The 23,108-nt window shown below is 51.5% G+C and overlaps 2 protein-coding genes and 2 non-coding genes across 8 annotated transcripts in view; all 4 read right to left on the minus strand.

The window, feature by feature from the left end:
• Positions 1–331: 331 nt before the first annotated feature.
• Positions 332–6,298, minus strand: RPL13 (ribosomal protein L13). The gene is made up of 6 exons (XM_090062689.1): positions 6,176–6,298; positions 5,773–5,889; positions 4,802–4,943; positions 3,306–3,479; positions 1,313–1,369; positions 332–531 (listed from the first exon to the last, which is right to left on the minus strand). Exons 2-6 carry the CDS (start codon positions 5,874–5,876, stop codon positions 373–375), a joined length of 636 nt encoding a protein of 211 aa, XP_089918815.1. The 5' UTR covers positions 5,877–5,889; positions 6,176–6,298; the 3' UTR covers positions 332–372.
• LOC149857019 (small nucleolar RNA MBII-202) lies at positions 3,543–3,625 on the minus strand. The gene has a single exon (XR_016444365.1). It is a non-coding gene; the product is annotated as a small nucleolar RNA MBII-202 (small nucleolar RNA).
• LOC149857020 (small nucleolar RNA MBII-202) lies at positions 5,132–5,211 on the minus strand. Its single transcript, XR_016444364.1, has one exon. It is a non-coding gene; the product is annotated as a small nucleolar RNA MBII-202 (small nucleolar RNA).
• A 6,706-nt stretch (positions 6,299–13,004) lies between the features above and the next one.
• Positions 13,005–23,108, minus strand: part of SPG7 (SPG7 matrix AAA peptidase subunit, paraplegin) — a 48,010-nt gene continuing 37,906 nt past the window's right edge. For all 5 annotated transcript variants that reach the window (XM_090062673.1, XM_090062671.1, XM_090062670.1 and 2 more), the window contains 5 exons: positions 19,677–19,792; positions 16,760–16,916; positions 15,639–15,802; positions 14,523–14,600; positions 13,005–13,760 (listed from right to left, as the gene is read on the minus strand). In XM_090062673.1, coding sequence (XP_089918799.1) covers positions 13,554–13,760; positions 14,523–14,600; positions 15,639–15,802; positions 16,760–16,916; positions 19,677–19,792 — 722 coding nt within the window. In that variant the 3' untranslated portion in view covers positions 13,005–13,553. The remainder of the gene's footprint in view (positions 13,761–14,522; positions 14,601–15,638; positions 15,803–16,759; positions 16,917–19,676; positions 19,793–23,108) is intronic.

Consider the following 23,108-nt stretch of genomic DNA (forward strand, 5'->3'; position numbering starts at 1 on the left):
ATGTCCTCCCTCATCAGTCAGCAGCCATCTGTTTAGAGATCCCTCAAAGCAGCTGGGCTAGCACCGGAAACAGGCTGGCAGGGAACTTTTGCTGTGTAAATGAAAAGCGCTGCTCTAGGCTGCCAGAGCTCCTTCCCTGGCCCTGTCGGAAGAGGCCACGCGCACATCAAGATTACGGCGAGGCCTGTGGTTGTGGCATGGGGTGCACGTGCTCAGGGCAGACTAGTCAGGGGGAAAAGAGCAACCCCGATGCCCGTGTGGCCGTGAAAGCATTGCCCCTCCTGGGTCATCCCAGTCCCTTCTGTGTGGCCCAAGAAGACCCCACACCAGGTCACGGTCCTAGGCTCTTTTATTAACAGTTCGCAGATGTGCTCACTTCTTCTTTTCCACGTCCTGCTCTGCAGCCTCCTTGGCTCGCTTTGCCCGGATACCGAACAGGCGCGCGTTCGCCCGGGCCATGCGCAAGCTGGCAAAGGCCTTGAAGTTCTTTTCGTCCTCTGAGATAACCCGGGCCTTCTCCTTCTTGTACACCTGGCAGGAGCAGAGCCAGAGCCAGGCGGTTACACACAGGGGCAAAGACTGCCAGTGATGCATCGATAAAGGCTCAGCACCGACTTGCACACAGCCACATGCTGAGACTGACAGGGATACTTCACCCAGGCCTTGTCCCATCCAGCTCCCGGCAGAGCCCTCCCACAGCCAGATCACACAGCTCCTGGGCAATGCCTCAAGCGCACGCTACACAAACCCACGGCTTCTCTTGGCCAGTATGAGTGGGACTGACCAGCCCCCTTGGTTGCCGAGACCTCACTGCCAATGCGCATAGCTGGGCACACGCAACTGCTGGTGCGGCTCAGAGCCCTCCAAATGTCAGCCTGAATCCTCAGCGCAGAACCCAGGGCCCAACGGCTCCCCCCAGCTAGAAGGCAGCAGCTGTCTGAAGGGGAGCTCAGCTGCTACACCCGTAGAACAGCCGCACATTTCAGGTGGTTTCACACTGACAAAGCTGTACTTGGTGCACTTTTAGCATGCACTCAGCTCTGAGCCCCGCGTTCTGCGGTGGCACAGAACCTGGCCTGCCAGCTCCTCTCAAACAAACAGACACGAGGACAAGTTTAGCGGACTCTTGTTCCTTCGGCTTCAGGAGCTGCTGCTGTCTAGAGATGGCACAACTTAACCACAGTGTTACGCTGCAGCACTGACAAAGGGGAAAAGCCATCAGGACAGACTGCTCTGCAGTCAGAGCTCCCATCCTAGCACCACCTGGAGTCAGGGAAGTTGAACAAAGGACAGGACTTGCAGTTTCACTTACGCTCCTAATAGGCATAACAGGTCCAGACAGCTGAGTCGCCATCTTGAGTTCTTCTGCCTGTGGAAGAGAGAGGGGAGAAGTGATTGCGGAGCTCCGTAAAGGCCTGCAGGAAAGGGCCCTGCAGCAGCAGCCCTGAAGCCACCCAGGTCAGCACTGAAACCAAAAGCCAAAATCCTCCCTGTGCATGGCTCCTGATGCCTGGCTCCGGTGCAGGGTCCCTGTACCTCTTCTACAAGCCCTCCACCATTCCTCACTCCACATCCAGCCTAGAGTCTGGAAACACAAGCACAGAAGCTTGCCCTGCTGCATACCTCTGGAGCACTGTGCTGGCATTTCAGCAGCATCAGCCCAAGATGGGCTCTTCTCTGACTGGCAAGATTCAGCTAAACACAACGCTTCCCTCTCCACTGGAGTGGTGTGCACCTGACCCAGCAAGTGCCCAGGCAGGGAAAGCATTCTCTGGTGCTTAAGGAGATGGTGATGCATCTCCACTTGACCGGCCACAGTCCTTGGAGGCGGCCAAGTCCCTGGTGACCAGGGTTAGACTGACACTTGGAGACCCTGTCAGTAGAGCCCTCCTACATGGGCACAACCGTATTGGCAAAACTGTGTTTTGCACTGATGTGAGCAGAGCCACCCCACATGCAACACAGATAAGGGCGCAGCTGTGCTAGTGCAAGGGTATCTACACTAGGAGCTCCTGGTGGCACTGCTATGTGGAGGCAAGTCTCCAAGCATGGCCTGGCAGAACAACATCCATTTTAAAGTCGCACCATGCAAAGTCTACTGCAGTCACCAATTCATGCCTCAGACTCCTTGACCCAACAGGGCAGAGCTACTCTTCCGGCTGTTTACAGCATTCTAGAGACCCAGGGTCAGCTCCATTCATTTGCGTGGGCTTAATTTAGAGCAGCATACGTGTTCATCAGAGACATGCTACGTTTGCTTCTAGCTGCACCGGGGCGTAGTGATGCCAGAGCCTTCACAAGTGTCTGGCTGCCAGAAAAGGAGCAGAGCCGTATCAACGTCACCTTTTCACATCTCTGCTTCCATCAGTCCTAGAACGAAATGCAGAGATGCTCCCAGCCCCGTCGATAACGTTTCCCCAGCTTGGGAAACACATTCACCCCGATGCTAAAACCTGCTGTTCAAACTGGTTAGCCACAGTATGGCCAAGGTGACGCCCCCTCCTCCCACATCGACACCCTTTCAATAAGCAGTTTAGTACAGCTTGATCCAGCCCTGCTGGCTGGCTGTGCCACAGGAAGCATGAGAAACTGTATTTAAGAACAAGTAAAAAGCCTGGAACAACCATAGCCTGGGGAGATGGCTCAGAATGCCTCCCCCTTGGGAAATGTCCCATTTCTCTGGGCGCACACGCATCTCTTCCCAGAGGAGCCTATGCAGAGGCACATGCAGAAGGGGCCCCTGGCTTCTGAACTTCTGAGATGGAAACGGCTACTCTGCAGAATGATGTGACAGTCAGTGGGTGCACCCTGCCTCATACTGACCAGCTGCTCTTTCAGCAAGTCCCACCCCCACTCCAAACTGCACTGCTTTACTCTATTGCTTTGCTTGTAACTGTTTTCATGGCAAAGCACGTAGTCCAGAGCCCCTGGCACACATCAACTGCTCTAAGCAAGTCAGATATTTTGTGTGCAGCAATTTACGCTGCATTAAAATGAGGTTTGAGTGGAAGCCTGAGAGGTGCCTCCAGAACAGCACAGCATGGCTCCTAGCAGAGGCGGCTGTAAGCCACTGCTGCACTTGGTCTTAGCCAAACCATCCCGAGGCTGCAGCGTCCCACAACAACTACAAGTTATAGGGTCTTCAGTGGATGTGTGAAGAGAATCATTCTGCAGTGGACACTTTATGTGACAAGATGCACTCAAGTCACAAGTGTTTTACAGCTGTGCAATAATACCAGCTATAACCAAACCTCAGCAACATGAGCAGGAACCTGAGAAAAGCTCCTAGGGCCAACAGTACTTACAGAGCTGTCTCCCTTCTTGGGTGCTGACGGCTTCCGTGGGAAGAGGATGAGTTTGGAGCGATACTCCTTCAGCCTCTGAACATTGGCTTGTAGGGACTCTGTCGACTTGTTCCGTCGCCTGGGATCCACAGAGATTCCAATAGTGCGGGCAAACTTCTTGTTGATGCCAGCCAGCTGGAGGAAGAGGACAGTGTTTGCATCAATATTCAGGTGACTGCTAAACCCACTGCCCTGCTCGAGGAAGCATTACAGTCATCAGCTGGAAAAGGGTTCAAATGTGGTCATCACAGATGGCAGAGATTCTGGAGACAGTGTCATCATCTGACTGTAAGGCCCACCAGAAGCAGGAGCACTGGTTCAGAGGCATGAACTGCACTCAGTCTAGAAGTCAGATGTTAACAGATGTTAGAACAACAGGTGCGAGGATTCAAATGCAAAACAAGAAGCATCTGAAGCTGGTCAGCATCCTCTGAGCCTCAAGAACATGGACTTAGGGGACATTTTCACCCCCTGAAATAAGGGTCACCGCATTTGGTCAGTGGCTTATGCCACTAACTCCAGTGGCAACTTGGTGACTTAAGCCCCATGCCCACTGGGTTGGCATGAACCTGACGGTATTAATAAGGTGTCAGCACTCTACCAGGTAGTACTGACATTTGGCTTGACTATGAACCTAGCTCAACATGAAAACACTCAACTAAGTTCTTGGTGCTGACTCTTCCCAAGAAAAACCTCACTCTCCAGAAACCCTGGTAACAAGGCAGCTTGAGGCACCTTGGGGGGGAGGGGGGGCCTGCATCAGCTCTTCCAGGATCTTGCTGTGCAAAAGGCCATATGCATCATCCCACTCTCCCCTGCCTCTGCTGAGCATCCGGGGAGGCACCGATCTGCTCATGCTGCAACACAAAGGCTGATATGGAGCATTAGTCTACATCTACAAGCCAGATGAAATTGTTTTTTTGACACAGAAGGGCAAGAACACTTGCCAAAGCACATGCCATTTAAGATTGTTCCATCAGTCTTAGCTCCAGAAACAAAATGGGTGTAACTGGTAAGCCAGCCATGTCGCTTGAAACACCCAAACATTCCTGCATTGAAACTCTGCTGCTTCCACATCCTCACGGCCACACTGCCCACTTTCTGCACCTGCGGCATTACGTACCCATCACCAGCTGCCACCCCTATAATCTCACCAATGATGCAAAACTTGAAAACCCGTCACACGTGCAGGTCCTTTCAACAGATGCTAATTGGTGAACAAATCATAGCTGCTTTCATGCTATGTTAACGAGCCACAGAATAACCAGGCCACACCAAAGGAGGCTCTCTCATCAAGGAGCCCATTTTGCCCATTCACTGAGAAAACGGAGCTGCAGCGCTTAATTACAGAGCTGCCGAGACTTCAGGCTACACCCCCCTCACAAGTCTCCAGGAGCTGGAACATTACAGATGCATGCGTGTGCTCAACGAGACGTTAACTGCCTGTGCGTACTCACCCTGAGCTCTTCCAAGCTGAATCCTCGGCCAGCGCGAACTTTTGTGTGGTATCGAACAGTGGGACACCTCACCATGGGGCGGATGGGCCCGGCGACAGGACGCGGAGCAATGCGACGAGCCTTTGCCTGACGTGCCTTCCGCCTGGAAGTGTCATAGGACAGAGTTGGGAAAACAGTATTTTGTCAGACACAAAACCCCTGAGCCACAAGACGAGCCATCGAAGCGTCTGTGTCCCCCCTCATTAAGAACACATTTGAGGGCAGATGAGGCAAGGAACATGCCTAATCAGTCAATGCTGCAAACAAAGTACAGCAAAGACATGCCCTTGCACAAAACCCTACAGTCATCAGCTGGAAAAGGGTTCAAGGGAATCATCAAGGCGGTACAGAGATTCCGGAGAATTTTCATCATTTGACTGTAGAGGTAACAAGACGCGCAAGGCTCGCGGAGCCAGGCCAGGGCTTGCATCATTTTACTGGGCCCCTCTATTTTAAAATGAAGTGCTGGGGTTTTTTTAATCCCCTTCTAACACCATGGCAAGCAAAACCTCCGCATGGGAGTGCAGAGCCCGGCCTCTGAATCACAGCTGAACTGCTGGAGTGAGGGGAGCAGTGGGGAAAAAGCCCCGCTCACACCCAGCTCACTCTCCCTTTCAGCCTCCGCTCACCACTGCTACGCGACATGGCTTTACGTCGTCTTTGAGCAAAAAACTTTAGCTGCTGAAGCTGCGCAGGATGAGCCTGGTGCCTTGGCGTGTACACCGTGCCCGTGGCAGTCACGGCCGTGTGCTCGGCGTTCCAGCGCCTGGCGCGTCTCCTCACCGATGACACTTCACCCCAGGAGGTGGGCGGCCAGCTGGGCCGTGGCGCTGTCACGGGAGAACGCGCGGCGACATTCGCTGCACCGAGACGGGCCGGCTCCGGGAGACGCCGAGCCCCGCAGCAAAGGAACGCAGCGCCCAAGTGCTCACCTGCGGATCTTCCTGGCAGGCTGGTTGAACCAGGTGGCGACGCGGCGCTGCCAGTCCTTGTGGAAGTGCGGCTTCAGGATCATGCCATTGCGGCTGGGCGCCATGCTGGCCGAGGGTCTGCGAGCACACAGCGCCCACGGGGGTTACGGGTTCGGCAACAGCAGCCCAGGCGTGGCCCCCGCCCCAGCCCGGCCCGGCCCCCCCCGTCGAGTCTAGTCCAATGCAGCTTTCTCCCCGCCTTCCAGTCTAGCCCAGTCCGGCTCCCCCTCCCCCGCCCCCGCCCCATGCAGGGCCCGGCCCGGCCCCGGCTCCAGCCAGACCCGCCGCCGCCACCTGGCTCGGGCGCTCCCGGCCCCGCACTGCGGCGGATGGCGGCGGATGGGCGGGCAGCGCGCGGCCTTACCTCCCGGCGGAGAAAATGGGCAACCGGAAAAGGAATCCACGGTGCGGGGCAGGCCGGGATATCGGCGCCGCGGCCTCCACGAGCGCGCGAGACTCGGCTGGCCAATGAACAGCGGCGCCTGGCGGGGACCGGCTGGGGCGGCTTCAGGGCGCGCGGAGCTGCAGGCGGCTTGCCCTGAGTGAAGATGGCGGCCACCTTAAAGGGGCCGCCTCTGAGGAGATACCCAGAATGGCAGGCGGCCAACTGGGCAGGGGTGCAGTACTGATGGTGTTGGCACAAAATTCTCAACCGTTGCACACGGTACAAGAAATAATGCTAACAGTGTTCAAATTGTACTGTCATTTTAAAGCAAGGTTCTTTGTGACAGTATCAGTTATTAGACCAACTAAATAGTTGGGAAAAATGTGCTTTGCAACCCTTCAGGGACAAACCCCCTGTGCCAGGCACTGGGAGACTATGGTAATGTTGAAGGCAGGTAATAGATGCAGCATATGCAAAGACCCAAGTCACTCTCAGGGAGGCTTAGCCAGCTTTCAGGTTACCTGTCAGCACTTCCTTCTGATGACCTGCCTCCAAATAAAGAAAGGCTTCAACTTTGACAACCCAGTTCTCACTCCTTCGCTGGAGAGCTACAGTGAACAATATAAAGTAAATAAGAAGATTTCTTTGCATACTGATTTGCATAGGGTTTTTTTTTTTTTTTTTCAGTCCATGATACTTTGTCAGGAAATACAATAATTTAAGCTTCCAATATGATAATTTCATATTTAAGACCTGGCAACACTGCACCGTGTATGCTAAGTGGAACAGATGAGGCTGCAACGTCTTGTCTGAACTACGGGGCCCTGGCTGCTGCAGTCCTGGTGGAGGGGGGCATCCTTACACACACTAGGCACGTCCACACATTCATTAATGCACATTATGTAGTACCTCATATTAGAGGTAGTAAATTTAAAGGCGCATTAGGCTGCCCTTATGTGCAGCAGCAAAAGCAAATGCTTTTAGTGATGCCTAATGAGCAGTAGGCCAACTCTACTGAGCACTAGCATATTAGCAGTTTTTGTTGTGATGCTTTAATGCGCAGTAGAATAGGCTACTGAGAAGCCAGGCTGAGAAATTAAGAGCCCGAAAGCTGCTCTTTGTCCCAAGACTTAGCCACTCCAGTCAATACCCACCTGTTTTTTCTTTCATATGACAAAAAACAGCATCGATACCTTTATTTTTGTGCACTTTGGTGTTTTGGTCAATTCGGAAGCTCTTGGCTGTCTGCGACATTACCAGGGATCACTACGTGGAAGTGGCTCTCGTCGATCCCCATTACTCACCCGTTATAGACAGGGAAACGGAGGAGGCATTGAGAAAGGTTGAGTAACAGTGTCAGGACCTAGAGGCCAGGATGTCAAACTCATGAATGACAGGCTCCCATGACCCCTCTCCCCAGGTATCCACAGCTGTTAGACAGGAGCGGAGACTCAGCGTTAAAAACAACAACAACAAAATTAAAAAACCAGACTGTACTTGCGAGTATGCTTTTCTCCTGCAGAATCCAGAGGGAGGGGGGTGTCTAGGACTTGGGGCGGATGTTTAAACCGCCCCTGCTTTAAACAAGATACCACACATAGCTCAGAACAATGCTCCCAATTTGGAGTCAGTGTGCTTTGTTATCCAAAAATAATTATGGACAGAAACTGCCGGTCCCAGACAGCAATCCCTTCGCTGGTGCTGTTCGCATAGCAGATGCAGAACCTACATGCAGCTGAAAATTTCCATTTTTGTTTGCTGCTGATGAAGGAGGTAAGATGACAGAAATGAGCTGTCCCTGCACCTCTCAAACTTTGCACTGAGGTGGTGCATTATATTCTTGGAACTCAAACACAAAAATTAATCCTATTACTCTATAAAGGGACACTGAAGTATTCCAGGTTGCCTAGTCACACATTTCCCTTGGAGTTATTTTAAGCTCTAGAACCAAGCACTTCCCTGCATAGCACACGCATATTTGCCCGTGCAGAGAAAGGAGCTGGAGCTGGAGCTAGTGGCCTGTGCCAAGGCATACAACTCCGGGGGAAATCTCATGGATGCCTCAGGGGTTTAGGCCCCTGTTAAATGAGGCTATTCATAGATATAGGGTCGGGAGGGACCTTGCAGATCTTCTAGTCCGAACCCCTGTCCTGGGCAGAAGAGAAAACTGGGCTCAAATGACCCCAGCCGGGTAATCATCAAGCCTTCTCTTAAACACCCCCAGGGTAGGGGTGAGCACCACTTCCCTTGGAAGTTGGTTCTAGATCCTAGCCACCCTGATAGTGAAGTAGTGCCTTCAGATGTCCAGCCTGAACCTACTCTCTAACAAGTTATGGCCGTTATTCCTTGTTACTCCAGGAGGCGCTCGGGGGAACAAGGTCTCTTCCATTCCCTGCTGGTCCCCCCAGTAAGTTTATAGATGGTCACCAGGTCCCCCCTCAGCCTTCTCTTGTGGAGGCTGAACAGGTTCAGGTCCCTCAGCCTCTCCTCGTAGGGCCTGCCCTGCTGCCCCCAGATCATGCAGGCGGCCTCCTCTGGACCCTCTCCATGCTGTCCACATCCCTCCTGAAGTGCGGCACCCAGAACTGGACGCAGGACTCCAGCTGCGGCCTGACCAGTGCCGCACAGAGGGGGAGAATCACCTCCTTGGACCTGCTCGAGATGCATCTGTGGATGCATAACAAGATGCAGTTAGCCCTACTGACAGTGTCCTTGCATTGGCGGCCCATGTTCATTTTGGAATTGATAATGACTCCAAGATCTTTTTCTGCCACTGTGCTTTTGAGATGAGAGTTCCCCAGCCTGTAAGTATGCTGCTGGTTCTTACTGTCCAAGTGCAGCACCCTTCACTTGTCAGGATTGTATCCCATCCTATTCTCGTTTGCCCACCCCTGTAACCTGTCCAGGTCCAGCTGTATGTTGTCCCTCCCTTCTAGCATGCCCACCTCGTCCCAAATCTTGGTGTTGTCCGTGAATTTGAACAGGGTGCTTTTCACCCCCTCGTCCAAGTTGCAAATAAAGAAATTGAACAGTGCGGGCCCGAGCTGAGAGACTGTGGTATCGATGCCCACACAGTCAAATGGGTCACCAACTGGTTGGAGGGCCGCACCCAGAGGGTGGTAGTGCATGGGTTCTTCTCGACCTGGAAGGACGTGGGCAGTGGGGTTCCGCAGGGCTCGGTCCTCGGGCCCGCCCTGTTCAACATCTTCATCAGTGACTTGGATGAGGGGGTAGAAAGCACCCTGTTCAAGTTTGCTGATGACACTAAGATGTGGGGGGATGTGGGCGCACTAGAAGGGTGCAATAGGCTACAAGCTGACCTTGACAGGTTGCAACGGTGGGCGGATGAGAATAGGATGGGGTTTAACACTGATAAGTGCAAGGTGTTGCACATGGGGAGGAAGAACCGGCACCACACTTACAGGTTGGGGAACTCCCCTCTTGCCAGCACAGAGACGGAAAAGGATCTTGGAGTCGTCATTGACTCCACGATGAACATGGGCCGGCAGTGTGGGGAGGCAGTCAAGAAGGCCAATCGTACCCTGTCATGCATCCACAGATACATCTCGAGCAGGTCCAGGGAGGTGATCCTCCCCCTCTATGCGGCACTGGTCAGGCCGCAGCTGGAGTACTGTGTCCAGTTCTGGGCGCCACACTTCAAGAGGGACGTGGACAATATGGAAAGAGTTCAGAGGAGGGCCACTCGTATGATCAGGGGTCAGCAGGGCAGGCCTTATGAGGAGAGGCTACGGGACCTGAACCTGTTTAGCCTCCACAAGAGAAGGTTAAGGGGGGACCTTGTGGCCTGCTACAAACTGGTCAGGGGGGATCAGCAGGTATTGGGGGAGTCCCTGTTCCCCCGTGCGCTGCCAGGAGTGACGAGGAATAACGGTCACAAGCTGGCGGAGGGTAAGTTTAGATTAGATATTAGGAGGCGCTACTTCACAGTCAGGGCGGCTAGGGCCTGGAACCAGCTTCCAGGGGAAGTGGTGCAGGCTCCTAGCCTGGGGATTTTTAAAAGGAAGTTAGATGAGCACCTTGCCGGGGTCATCTGACCCCGGTGCTCTTTCCTGCCAAGGCAGGGGGTCGGACTAGATGATCTACCTAGGTCCCTTCTGACTCTAGCTACTATGAAACTATGAGGGCCGAGCCCTGGGGGACTCCATTGCTCACATCCCTCCAAGTCGAATGTGACCTGTCCACCACCACTCTCTGAGTACGACCCCTCAGCCAATTTGCAATCCATCTGACTGTGTAGGCATCAATGCCACAGTCGCCTAGCTTTTTAATGAGAATGGGGTGGGAAACAGTGTCAAAGGCACTGTATAGGTGTGAGGACTAAACTGTACAGAAGTGTTGCTATGCCATCCTTGCCCATATGTACTGATACCGGATGTGTGTCAGGTAAGATGCATATGGATCAACAATTACGGCACAAATGTGCATTTCTCCTCCAGAACAGCAAAGCTGCCTGCTCAGCCTCACCCCCCCTACCCGCTTCTTTAACAGACGTCTGCTTGCCCAGATTCCCCCTCTGCATAGCTACTGCATACATTATGTTCTACCCCAGCGTTAGTAACTGCTTCCCTTCAGACTGAGAAATCCATTCAGCCAGGGAACAGAGAGAGGAGCAGCCTGAATGAGCTTCCTACCCCCCACCCCTTCTTTAATGCACATGCTTGCAGGACAGCGTTTCCCTTGTTGTGCTAGGCTCATTTCCACCTCCCACCCCATGGTGTCTGTGACCACTGCTGCAGAATCCTAGCTCCAGCCCTAGATGTGCCCGGAGCAGAACTACGGCATGGATAGGAGCCGCCGTCGCCATACAGGAGTGCAACTTCCTCCTCCTTAACTAGCTGCTCCTCCTGTCAATCAGCCCCTGCACACACCTGCTGTACAGGCCTGGGTAGAGATGGAACTAAACTATGCTTCAGCTAGGAAGGGCTACGCTGGAATAGGTGTTCTCTACCACGTCTACCTCGCTGAGAGCGACCCCAGTGACGAGCAGATAGGGGAGTAGGTTCACTATGCCAAGCACTGGGCAAGGCTAACTCACTCTCTCAACACAAGACCTAAAGGAAGAAGAGGGCTGGGGCGGCAGCTGCGTTTGCTGAGCCCGAGACAGCCATCTGAGCCTCAAATCACTTCTGCTTTGCAATTTCCTGACTGGGGAGAGACACCCCGAGAAAACTTAAACACACGGGGCCATCCTCATCCAGCTGACGGCCTGTACGGCCACAGTGGCTCTGCAGGGTGTGACGACCCAGGCACCTGGATTTTCCATTTCTCGGTGGTTCAGTGACAAGGCACCACAAGATGGCACCGTCGCACAGGCAGCCCATCAAACACGGCAGGTAGCAAGGATCCTGTCCCCCGACAGCTGACTGTTTCGTGAGAAGTGTCCCGAAATACCTGTCATGCTCCTGCTCCCACCTTGTCTCTCGTAACAGGGTCACTCCAAATTCCAAGGGGCTATAGGATGGGCTGAGGCTCCGGCGGTTCTGCAAAAGCCAAGACCAGGCTACGTTTCCTAGAGCAGGTGAGGTTTAAGACATCGGAGAGGAAAGAGGAAAACCACCATGCTAAGGAACAGAGAGCTTGGGCAAAAGGGGAAGGAAAAAAAAAAAATCAATTAGAATGTGTTGCATCTCTCCTCCATGCTCTCAATAACCAGCGCAGGGTGCAGAGCCAGGCTCCCTGCGCTGGGCTAAGCCAGTGGCACTGTCTTACCATACCCTAAAGCAGCATTTCTCAACCTGTGGGTCATAAGAATATATGAAAGGGTCATGAACGAACTTTAAAAAACAGTCAAACTCTAAAAATGGATTCTCCTTTAAAGAGGAAAAATGTGGGAAACGGTGGCTTTTCCCTAGCAGGCTGGTGGTTCCAGCCTGCAGGGGGCCCCTGCTGCCCCATGCACTCACCCTCTGCCCCACACACTGGGGGCAGTATGTTGGGAGTGAGGGGCAGCGGGTCAGGACTGACCACTGATGTTTACAAACGGGTCCTGGTACAAAACAGGCTGAGAACCACTGCCCTAAAGCATCAATTTCCAGCCCCATTCTCGAGACCACCAGGGCAAGGATTCTGCAGGACCTTTGTCAAGGCAAGTGGAGTGATGGTGAGTAACTTCCTCCTTTACATCTTAACGAGAATAACACTGGCAGACTTGTGTTTGGCTTTCAACCAATGGAAGCCTGGTGGCCGCGATTATGGGACCTGATGGCTGGGAGTCGGACCTGATGGGCAACAAAAGTCTTTCAGGAACACAGACCATAACCCCCATGGAAAAATCCATGTTAAGAGAAAAGAATATCCTGCAGCCAGCCAGCAAAGTACTGCTGATGCTCCTGCACAGCTATTTCAGGTGTTCTCCTGCTGAATAGTAAATAGTCATTCTAACATCCCCAGCTTGTTCTGCAGGAGACTAAGAGGTCTGAACACAAGTGAAGGATTTCAGTCTACAGCCCCCTGCAGAAACTTGAACAAACACACACACCTGCTTCCATTTCAGAACATTTATAGAATGGTGTTTCTTGAGCTCCCATTGAGAAGGCAAATGGTATGATTGGACTCAACTTCCCCCGTGGACTTGTGTGCAGAGTCCTGGTTTGGTAATGTAATAACATTATATTTCAGTGGGGCTTGCTTGTCCTCCCCCATGAACTGCAGACTCCACATCACTACATACAACAAAGATCAGTTGTGCAGAGAGGCCTCTTACCCTGTAGAACCGAGTACCTGCAAACAGGTATGACATCAGGCTGGAACACCCTGAATTTCCTAGCAGTCCACATATACACAGCAGTACATTAAGACCATTTTATTCCAGTGAACCTTGGTCTCTCAGTCTGTATAATTTTTAAATCCAACAGCAGATAAAAACAAACAAAGAAGTTGGTTACATCACACAGCAGCTACCACGTCCAAACTGCCTGGTGCCCCTCTATCCTATTATCATGGCCAAAGAACCACTCCAGCAGCCCTGGCACTGAAGGGAATGGCAGCAGACACTTGTAATACAACAAGCGTTTATGAGACCTCCAGATGAAGTTGTGCCTGCAAGAATGTTTACACTGCTATGTGCCCAAGAGATCTAAAGCCATCACCCCTCGTTCCCCCAACTAAGCCTTGGGTCCAAGACTCCCCTGTCCTGGAGTTAACCAACTTGGCATTCTAAGCAAATCTCTCCTGGAGGGAAGCTCTCTTAATCCAGGGCTGAGATACTCAGTAGTTAAGGATGGGATAACAGTGGCCCAAGTTTCTCTGTGCTTTGACTCAAGCTGAAAGGGGAAGGATTTAGTTGGCTGTTGGGAAGATCCGTCTGAAATCCTCCTCCCCTGGGTTGGGAAGGGTCTCACATTAGTCTCTGACCAAGCTCTTCCTCCTCCTCTGGGCCTGGTGGTTGCTGGGGTGCCTCATCTCTTGCTTCTTGCTTGTTTCTCTCCGCTTCAAGCCAGCTTTGAGGAACGATCATTTTCTTTGGACCGTAGGGAGGAGCCCCAATCAGGACTTCGATATCATCATAGTTTATCACTTCTTTTTCCAGGAGGGCATCAGCCAGCTAGAAAGAGAAAACAGGGCTGAGGGGGTGGTCCAGAGTCAGCAGCTCCAGGTGGCAGATAGGAGGGGAGCAGCCTTGCAAGGAACACACACCTGGAGCAACGCATCTCCAGGATACACCTCCAACCACTCCCACAGCCTAGTTAGGGCCGTCAGCAACACACAGCCTCTTTGTACCCATATGGGCACAGTGGCAGAACAGATGTACCCGGTGACCCAGTCCACAAGCACCTGACTTTGCAAGCTAGTATGCAACTGTTTGTTCTGCTGAGACATGCTGCCAAGTGAGAAACAGCTAGCCTAGAGTGCTTTGGCTGGGCTGGTGGGATCAAGCATCCTATAATACCAAGTGCACCCCCCGCCCCAATCTGCAGGGCTTATTTATAAAGTAAAGCAGCAAGCTCTGGATGCTGGCCCTAGGAAAGTCAGGAAAATCACGCTAGCTGGATCAGTGGAACTTCCAATCAGCACTCTTCCCCCATGCCACCTTCTGTCCCACACACGTACGGGATCTGTGGTGGAGGGTTGTGAAGGGTGTCAAGTAAATGACCGATGGAAAAACCAAAGCGATCTGGACAATGCCAAGCAAGCTCCCCTCACACTGCTCCTTCAGAGTTGGAGTTTGTGGGGCACAAAGATGAGCCTGGGAACAGAACTTCCTAAATGGCAAGAATGTTTCTCGGGATTCTGAGGAGGAGGGATCCAGGTTGTTGCTATGCTTGTTCTCTAGAAATGGTGCCAGAGATAACCAGAGAGTCCATACCATCCGCAGCTTGTTCCGGTTGTCCAGCAAGAGTTTCTCTGTGCGTCTGTAAGCTTGAGTCACCAGCACCTTGGCCTCCTGGGAGGAGTGAGAGGATGGTAATGAGAGCAGGGACAGATGGTGGTACACACTATGCTTGGATAAATGCAGTGCAGGACTCGGGGAAGTGACTTATGAGTTGAAGTTGATCAAAAATGTTTCCCACCCATGAAAAGAACTGACAAAAAAAGTCAAATCAAAATCCAAAGACTTTCTACCAAGGATAGTGACTTGACAATACCCACAGTGCATCCTGTGAACCCCCCCTTTCTGGCCTTGGGGTGTCATGGGAGATGCAGTCCAGTTCAGGGGCCAGGAGCTGGATGTACCTGCAGCACAAGTCCAACAAGACAATATGGGAGGATTTCTGAATTAGTTTTAAGCCTCCAGGGGTTCGGATTTTTCAGCGAGTCAAAGACGCCTGCAGGCAAGAGATACCTTTGCAAAAAGTGCAGTGTAAATGGAAGCCCAAGTTCCTATCAAAACATGGTTGGCAAAAAACTTCCAACCAGGCCTATTATGAACACCGCATCTGTCCAAGTCAGGTGCCCCTGGAATCCAGAGACTGGAGGCTCACATGTTCTGCAGCTGGCATCGTCACCTCCACCTCCTCTCGTGACCCAGATGCCAAGCAGCATTGCTTGGAGGGCTATGGGAATGTTCAGGGTAGGGATGAACTCATGTGACAGGATCCAAGCATCTGCATCCCCATTTTCCCCCTCCACACTACATATCACTACACTACACTCAGTCTCACTACATGTCATCAGCCTGGCCCCTTCCTGACTGTAAGGCTGAAGAATTTAGACACCTCCAGGCTACTCCAAGGCAGCTCCCTTGAGTTCCAGGCACAGGGCATCAGGTGGAGAAATCGCACCTTCAGGTGAGTTTTGTCTGTTCCTAATGCCTCAAATGAATGTTCCTAACAAGCAGCAAGACAAGACAGCAGCACTAGGCTCCAGAAGCTCCCTTCTCTCCAGCTGAGCAGATATAGCACTTGACTACAAGTCATCTGTTTGTTTTTAACTAAACCCAGAGAAGCAAAGCATGAACAGGCACTTGCCCCAACAGACTTACGTGATCCATCATTTGCTGGAACCCCTGGCTGAAGGGGCGCCGACTTATGCCGATGCTGCTCTCCGCATCTGGGAAGGAGATGTGCCCAATGCTGGGTACCATCCCATACTGTTTCACCATCGAATAGGCTGTATTGGTCACCTTCTTCAGGTCGTCCTGTGCACCTGGATGAGGGAATTCCGCATGGCATCACTGAGCTGATAGGCATAGCTACAGGGGAATGTCGAACACAGCCCACTTTCTGAGGGTTCATAGCCACATGGGTCCATATGATTGAACAGTTCACCTGGGTTAGGGAAGGGCTTTACTGCTGACAGGTGTGTCTACACTGCTATCTCCAAGTCCAAGTGCCAGCTGGGGCAACCCCCCGGTGGGTGTGACCTAGCGAGTTTGGGTGCTGATAACAGCAGCATCACAGCAGCATATGACCTAATATAGACTGTGAAGCCTGCTCGAGACCTTGGGCTGGGAGCAAATCTGAGGCAGCAGTCTGGCATTCCAGGTGACCCTACACGTTGGTTAGGACAAACCCAGGATCTGAAGTCCAGTTCAGCATTTCCTCCCCATCTACTCAGTCCTGAAGGTTGTCAGGTACTAATTAGAGAGCTCTCAGGAAACAGGAGCTAGTGCAACACAGAGGCCAGGAGCTCTCAACACTTTGTGAACGAGGAAGAGGATTATACTTTGTGCCAAGAACCTTGTCCTTGGAGGTGGGATTTTTCAACTGCAGTCAGTACTGACCCACCTCCAGCCCCATCAGTGTAGGAAGGATCTTGTAGCTCTGCTTCAGTGTGAGCAGAGCTCTCAATGTCCAAAGCTTCTGCAAATCCCACCCTTGATCTGGATTCTTCTCTCCCCCACACACTTTTTCAGAGAGAGAGACACACACACTACAGGTAAATTTGCTTCTCTGTGACTCAACTCTCTGAGCAGTGACTGAGGTATGCAGAACGTGTGTACAGAAGCCTGCATACATAACAGCTGCTTGCTCTGGGAATCAAACAAATGGAGCAAATACTTGGAAAGCCTGATGCTCCCTTCCACGTAAAGTAAGGGCTCCACAACTGCCTCAGCAAGAGTCCCTATGCTGGGCGCAGCCACATGTGCTCCTGAATCCTCACCTGTTGTGACTCTATTAAAGGTGATGGCTTCGGACACTCTCCCTCCCAGGGCCATGCACATCCTCTCGAACAGCTGCTCCTTGGTGTAGAGGTATTGGTCCTTGGGGAGGATCTGAGAAAATCCTAGGACTGCATTTGTTCGAGGGGCTATGGAAACCTGCAACACACAGTGTCAATCTCAGAGAACAGCAGGGGCTACAAAGAAATCATCCTTGTGGGAGAGCAGAGATGTTCAGAGTTCCACTTGAACTGAGGTTTGCAAAAAGGCACAGGGCACTTTAAACTCATCTCTGTTACAGACTTTACAAAAAGAGAGGACTACTGTACCCTAGCAGCATTCCCACACTGAAGAACCTGTGACATTAAGAGGAGGGAAGGTTGGGAAAAAAAAAAAAGGAAGCCACTTTGTGTAGCAGACAACTAGCCAATGAATCCCTGAATATCCCAAAAATACTGGCCAAGTTCAAATTGCTGTGATCTTCTGGCATGTCCCACTAAAGCCAGCAAAACACCCAGAATAAGTAAAATGAGAAGACTTGGCTCTATATACTGTGAGCTTCATTTTCCATCACTTAAAGGCAGCTGCTTCTTGTTGGGAGCAAAGTACATCTGTTGGAAGGAGGCCTATCCACATGCACACACGGCAATGTGCAGCATTAAAAAAGGAGCTTGTGAAATAAACAGGCAAACTTGATGACCCTCCTTGAGTGTACATGGAGGGCTGTGGTCACCAAACACGTTCAGTATGACTTTGCACTGAGCTTTTAAATGCAAGACACCTGCTGAAGATGATCAACTAGCTTAACAGCACAAAGGGCGATCCATCAATATTATTAATGGAGTCTGATAATGGATCTCCTAACAGCATCCCTTCCTAAAAGGGGAAGAAGGACGACCTGGGAAATTATAGGCCAGTTAGTCTTACCTCAATCCTAGGCAAGCTGTTTGAGAAAATTATGCTGGCACACATCCACAAGGGGCCAGCTGGGGACTGCATGCTTAGGGGCAACCAACCCAGGTTCATCAGTGGCAGGTCCTGTCAGACCAACCTGGTGGCCTTTTACGATCAGATCACCAAATCATTAGATGCAGGGGTAGCAGTGGACGTTGTCTTCCTGGACTTCCGGAAGGCCTTCGACACTGTCTCTCACCCCATTCTCATTCAGAAACTGGGGGGCTGTGGTGTCGACACCCACACAGTCAAATGGGTCGCCAACTGGCTGGAGGGCTGCACCCAGAGGGTGCTGGTGGATGGGTCCTTCTCAACCTGGAGGGATGTGGGGAGTGGGGTTCCCTAGGGCTCGGTCCTCGGGCCCGCACTGTTCAACATCTTCATCAGTGACTTGGACAAGGGGGTGAAAAGCACCCTGTTCAAATTTGCTGATGACACTAAGATATGGGGGGATGTGGGCACGCTAGAAGGAAGCAACAGACTACAATCGGACCTAGACAGGTTACAAGGGTGGGCGGACAAGAATAGGATAGATTTCATAGACATCAGGGCTGGAAGGGACCTCGGGAGATCATAGAGTCCAGCCCCCTGCCCAAAGAGCAGGAAGTCAGCTGGGGTCATAGGATCCCAGCAAGATAAGTATCCAATTTACTCTTGAAGGTGTTCAATGTAGGTGCTTGAACCACCTCCGCTGGCAGACTGTTCCAGACCTTGGGGGCTCGGACAGTAAAGAAATTCTTCCTTATGTCCAGCCTGAAGTGGTCTTGCAGGAGTTTGTGACCGTTTGACCTAGTCATCCCTTGGGGCACTCTGGTGAACAAGCGTTCCCCCAGATCCTGGTGGTCACCCCTGATAAACTTATAGGTGGCCATCAGATCACCCCTGAGCCTACGCTTTTCCAGGCTAAAGTCCCATGGCTCTCAGCCTGTCATCGTAAGATCTGTTTTCCTGACCTCTGATCATGCGCGTGGCTCTCCTCTGGACTCTCTCAAGCGTCTCCACATCCTTTTTGAATTGTGGAGCCCAAAACTGGACGCAGTACTCCAGCTGCAGCCTCAAAAATTCAACACAGACAAGTGCAAAGTGATGCACCTCGGGAGGAACAACCGGCACCATACCTACAGGTTAGGGAACTCCCCTCTTGTCAGCACAGAGGTGGAAAAGGATCTTGGAGTCATCACTGACTCCAAGATGAACATGGGCCGGCAGTGTGGGGATGCAGTCAGGAAGGCCAACCGCACCTTGTCATGCATCCACAGATGCATCTTGAGCAGGTCCAAGGAGGTGATCCTCCCCCTCTATGCGGCACTGGTCAGGCCGCAGCTGGAGTCCTGCGTCCAGGTCTGGGCGCCGCACTTCAAGAGGGATGCGGACAGCATGGAGAGGAGGGCCACTCGCATGATTGGGGGACAGCAGGGCAGGCCCTATGAGAGGCTGAGGGACCTGAACCTGTTCAGCCTCCACAAGAGAAGGCTGAGGGGGGATCTAGTGGCCTGTTATAAACTAGTCAGGGGGGACCAGCAGGCATTGGGAGAGTCCCCGTTCCCCTGAGCACTGCCAGGAGTGACCAGGAATAACGGTCGCAAGCTGGCGGAGGGTAGATTTAGGCTAGATATCAGGAGGCACGACTTCACAGTCAGGGCGGCTAGGATCTGGAACCAACTTTCAAGAGAAGTGGTGCAGGCTCCTACCCTGGAGGTCTTTAAGAGGAGGCTAGATGAACATCTTGCTGGGGTCGTTTGACCCCGGTACTCTTTCCTGCCATGGCAGAGGGGTGGACTAGATGATCTACTCGGGTCCCTTCCGACCCTAGCAACTATGAAACTTGGCTACTTCACAGCAGTGTTAATGTATCCAGCTTCACAGAAAGGACAGGGTGACACAGGGGTTTAACACAGCAAGCTGAAAGGTGAGCAACATGCAACAGAGCACAGAACCCAACTTTCCAGCAGACAGACAGGTTACCTTCATCACAGCGTCTGTGTGTTCCAGCAGCCAGCCCACCAGTACATGGCCCGACTCATGAAAGGCCACAACCCGGCGCTCCTCCTTTGATAGGATCTTACTTTTTTTGGCAGTACCTGTAGGAGCAGAAACAAGTCTCTGACTTATGCGTGTGACCAGCTCAGAGGTATTAAAGTTCACTCTTTTCCAGCTCCTTGTACAAGCCAGCCCAAGCACAGAATAGCAGTTAGAGAGTCTGCTCATCTTCACTGCTCCATCTCTTGTCCAGATAGGGGAGGGAATACCACTTAAATTACATGCTGGCAAAGTGGTGCCCTCTATCATCTCAACAGTTCACCAGCTGAGAGCATATTACAAATCCAAATCCTCAAGAGCGGTGCCTGGGCAGCAGCTTGGACTGAAGCAGGAGACATTTTCAGCAGAGGTCTCTAATTTCGTGTCACAAAGGGCTGAGCTGAATTTTGATTTAGCTGATTCCCCCATGTCTAATGATTAAGGAGAGTTCCAAGAGTCAGACCTATATTCTGTTCCCAGCCTTGCTACAGACTCACTGTGTAAAGCTGCAGCCAAATGACAACTTTTTCTGTGTCTTCAGATCCCCAGATGAAACTTAAAGACACAGAACCCCATTGGCAGGGCCTTTATGTTCTTAGACAGAAGGCAGAGAAGTGCAAGATGTTCCTATTATCCACTTAGTTAAAAGAGTCTCCAGCTGAGGAGTGGGTATATTACAAACATTCAGATCGTAACAAGACAAAGACTACATGCAAAAACATTCTACTGCAAATCTAAGAAGTCTTCCATTCTGGTTATACAGGGCAGAGTGAGCCCACACAGCCTAGGAAGAAGCTTGTACTAATTAAGTTACAATTTACACTAAGGAGATCTCCCACCAAAGTAGGGGGAGAAAAAAAGATAATTTTTGAACATGTTAATTTTCCAGCTCAGCAGCCCATTAACATGGAATCAGCCTAATTAGGTATCTGAAAAACTGCTGAATAGGAGTCTAGCTTGTACCATGCATGTTGGAAATATGTTGGCTACAGAGCACTATGCGCCCCAACAGCTTGTTACCATGTGTGGTGTATGTGGGATGCAAAAAGGTGCCAGTACTGGAAAGTGGAAGCCTCTGTAGGGGACAGAGTGGGCACAGCAGAGAACAGCACCGCATCAAGTTTGCCTGATGCCTTGGAGAAAAAGACATTGTTAAAAATTAACGTTAATAGAAAGTCAAGAGCTTTATGAAACCAGGAAACTGCAAATTACATTCCAGTGTTTTGTACTATTACTGCTCAGGGACCTCCAACAACAGCTACACCACAAAGGCATGGTGGGGATGGAACAGCAGTCTCAATCACGGCAGCCTCAATTTTAATCAGAGTAAGTCAGACCCTTAATCTTCTTGTAGCATGGGCTGGGTTTGCTTTTTAAAATCTGGCATTTGCTTGCCAGCCCACCAGGGAGAGAGGCTGGACTCTTTGCAACAGCACAGAGTGTACCCGCTAAGCTGTTTCCTCCTCCAAATACAGCCTGCCTCATCCAGGAGAGTCCCTGAGGGCTTGTTTTCATCTCTGTTTAGGGGTCAAAGGCCCCTAGGACACTGCTCCAGTGGAGCGCTAGGGGGTCTCCCACAGGGGAAAGGAATAAGCAGGCTCTGTAGGAGGCTCAGCTTATCTCTCTACTGACATCCTCCAAAGGGAACCTGTCAGACCCCGCTCTGGCCACTCACTATGCAATTCCTGGCAGGCAAGCCTGAGACTGCTCCCTGTTTCCAGGGAGGAAGATGTGATAGCAGCTGCCACAAAAATAGCTCTTTTACTGCCTCTTTCATAGAGGGGATAAGGCAGATGTGGATTTCAGGGCCTGCAAAGTCTCCTCCTTTGATTCACCTTCTTAAACAAGCCACTTTTTTTTTTTTTAATCACAAGTGAGGTTTCCTTTGTTTCACAAAAGCTCAATGGACTGAGAAATCTGGCACCAACACTGCTGCACGTGGCTGCTTAAAGCGGCAGAGGGTGCCTGCCAGGAGTGGAAGGCCCTGTGGGCTCCCCTAGCCCAGAGAATTCAAATCCCAATGGCTTATTAGTTTTTAAGTAATACAAAAAGCCTTGTGACTCCGTGGGTGCAACATAAGCCTTAGCTAAAAATCACATGACTCAGAATAATTATGATGCAATGGGCCAGTCTTTGGGCGGCAGAGGGAGGGTGAGGGGGACAAATCCAATGGAATCCCACCCTCAAGGGGCCTAGTGCTGTCCGCAGTTCAGAGCGCTGCTTTGCTGTGAGAAAAAGTGAAACGAGTGCCTGCGGCTGCAGCTTAGGGCTCATGCAGAGCATATTGGATGCCCTTCACTGGCCAATCTCAGGGTTACTAAGCAATCAGGCTTGGGGAAAATGTGGCCAGAATGACCAAGGTCTTCTGCTCCTAAAAAGTAGGTGAAATTGCCAGTAACCTCTTATTTAAAGCATTTAGATTCATAGATTACAGAGTCAGAAGGGACCCAATGCATGTCCCACTCCCTGCCCCTGGCAGGAAAGAGGACCAAGGTCATATGGCCCCAGCCAGGTGACTGTCAAGCCTCCTCTTGAAGACCTCCAAGTTAGGTGACAGCACCACCTCTCTTGGAAGCCCATTCCAGACTCTGGCCAACCCTTCTTGTAAAAAAATTCTTCCTAATGTATAACCTAAATCTACTCTCCACTAGTTGGCACTCATTATTCCTAGTTACTCCCTCGGGAGCTCTGGTAAACAGCGCATCCCCAATTCCCTGCTGTCCTCCCCTGATAAATTAGAAAGCACCTGTTCATCCAAGCACTTATAAGCAGCTATAGTTAATCATTCAACTCAAAAGTGAGGAATTGGCCGACCCAACATATTCTAGCCCAAGTGCCCGAGTTGCTGGGCAGAGGACAGACTAGTCCATAGCACCTGCCTGTTTTCCCAGCATCACAGTGTTTACTGTAGCACTGCACACTGGAGGGAGGTATGCATTTGTGTTCTTGCAATCAGAGCCTGGAGTGCTGCCCAGCAGACCAGACCAGAAAGCAGCAGGGCTCAAGGGCAGCAGTTTCAGGTAAATTCAGGGAGGATTTTTACTAAGTCAGAAAGAAAGCAACAGCAAGCACAGCAAGGTTGGTCACTCATCAGGTTGGCGACTCACTCTGAAGCATGCTCAGAACATGGAAGTAGAGTCCTGTGCTGTAGTGGCAGTGCACAATCTGGACTGAAAGACTTAAGAGGGGAAAAGCCTTTGACATTTCATTAGCACAGTGGGGCAACTGAGATCTTGGGAACCTGGGAGGCAAGGGAAATGGTTGGCATATTTCTGCTACTGAGCCACCAGGCTAATTAATGTTCTGTAAGCTGCACTGGCTTCTGGTAAGCTTCTGCGGGAAGTGAACGACTGGTTTTAACAAGAGTCCTCAATGGTT

This window comes from Crocodylus siamensis, chromosome 9, assembly GCF_052110815.1.
Source record: "Crocodylus siamensis isolate JL-2025a chromosome 9, ASM5211081v1, whole genome shotgun sequence".
NCBI lineage: Eukaryota > Metazoa > Chordata > Crocodylia > Crocodylidae > Crocodylus > Crocodylus siamensis.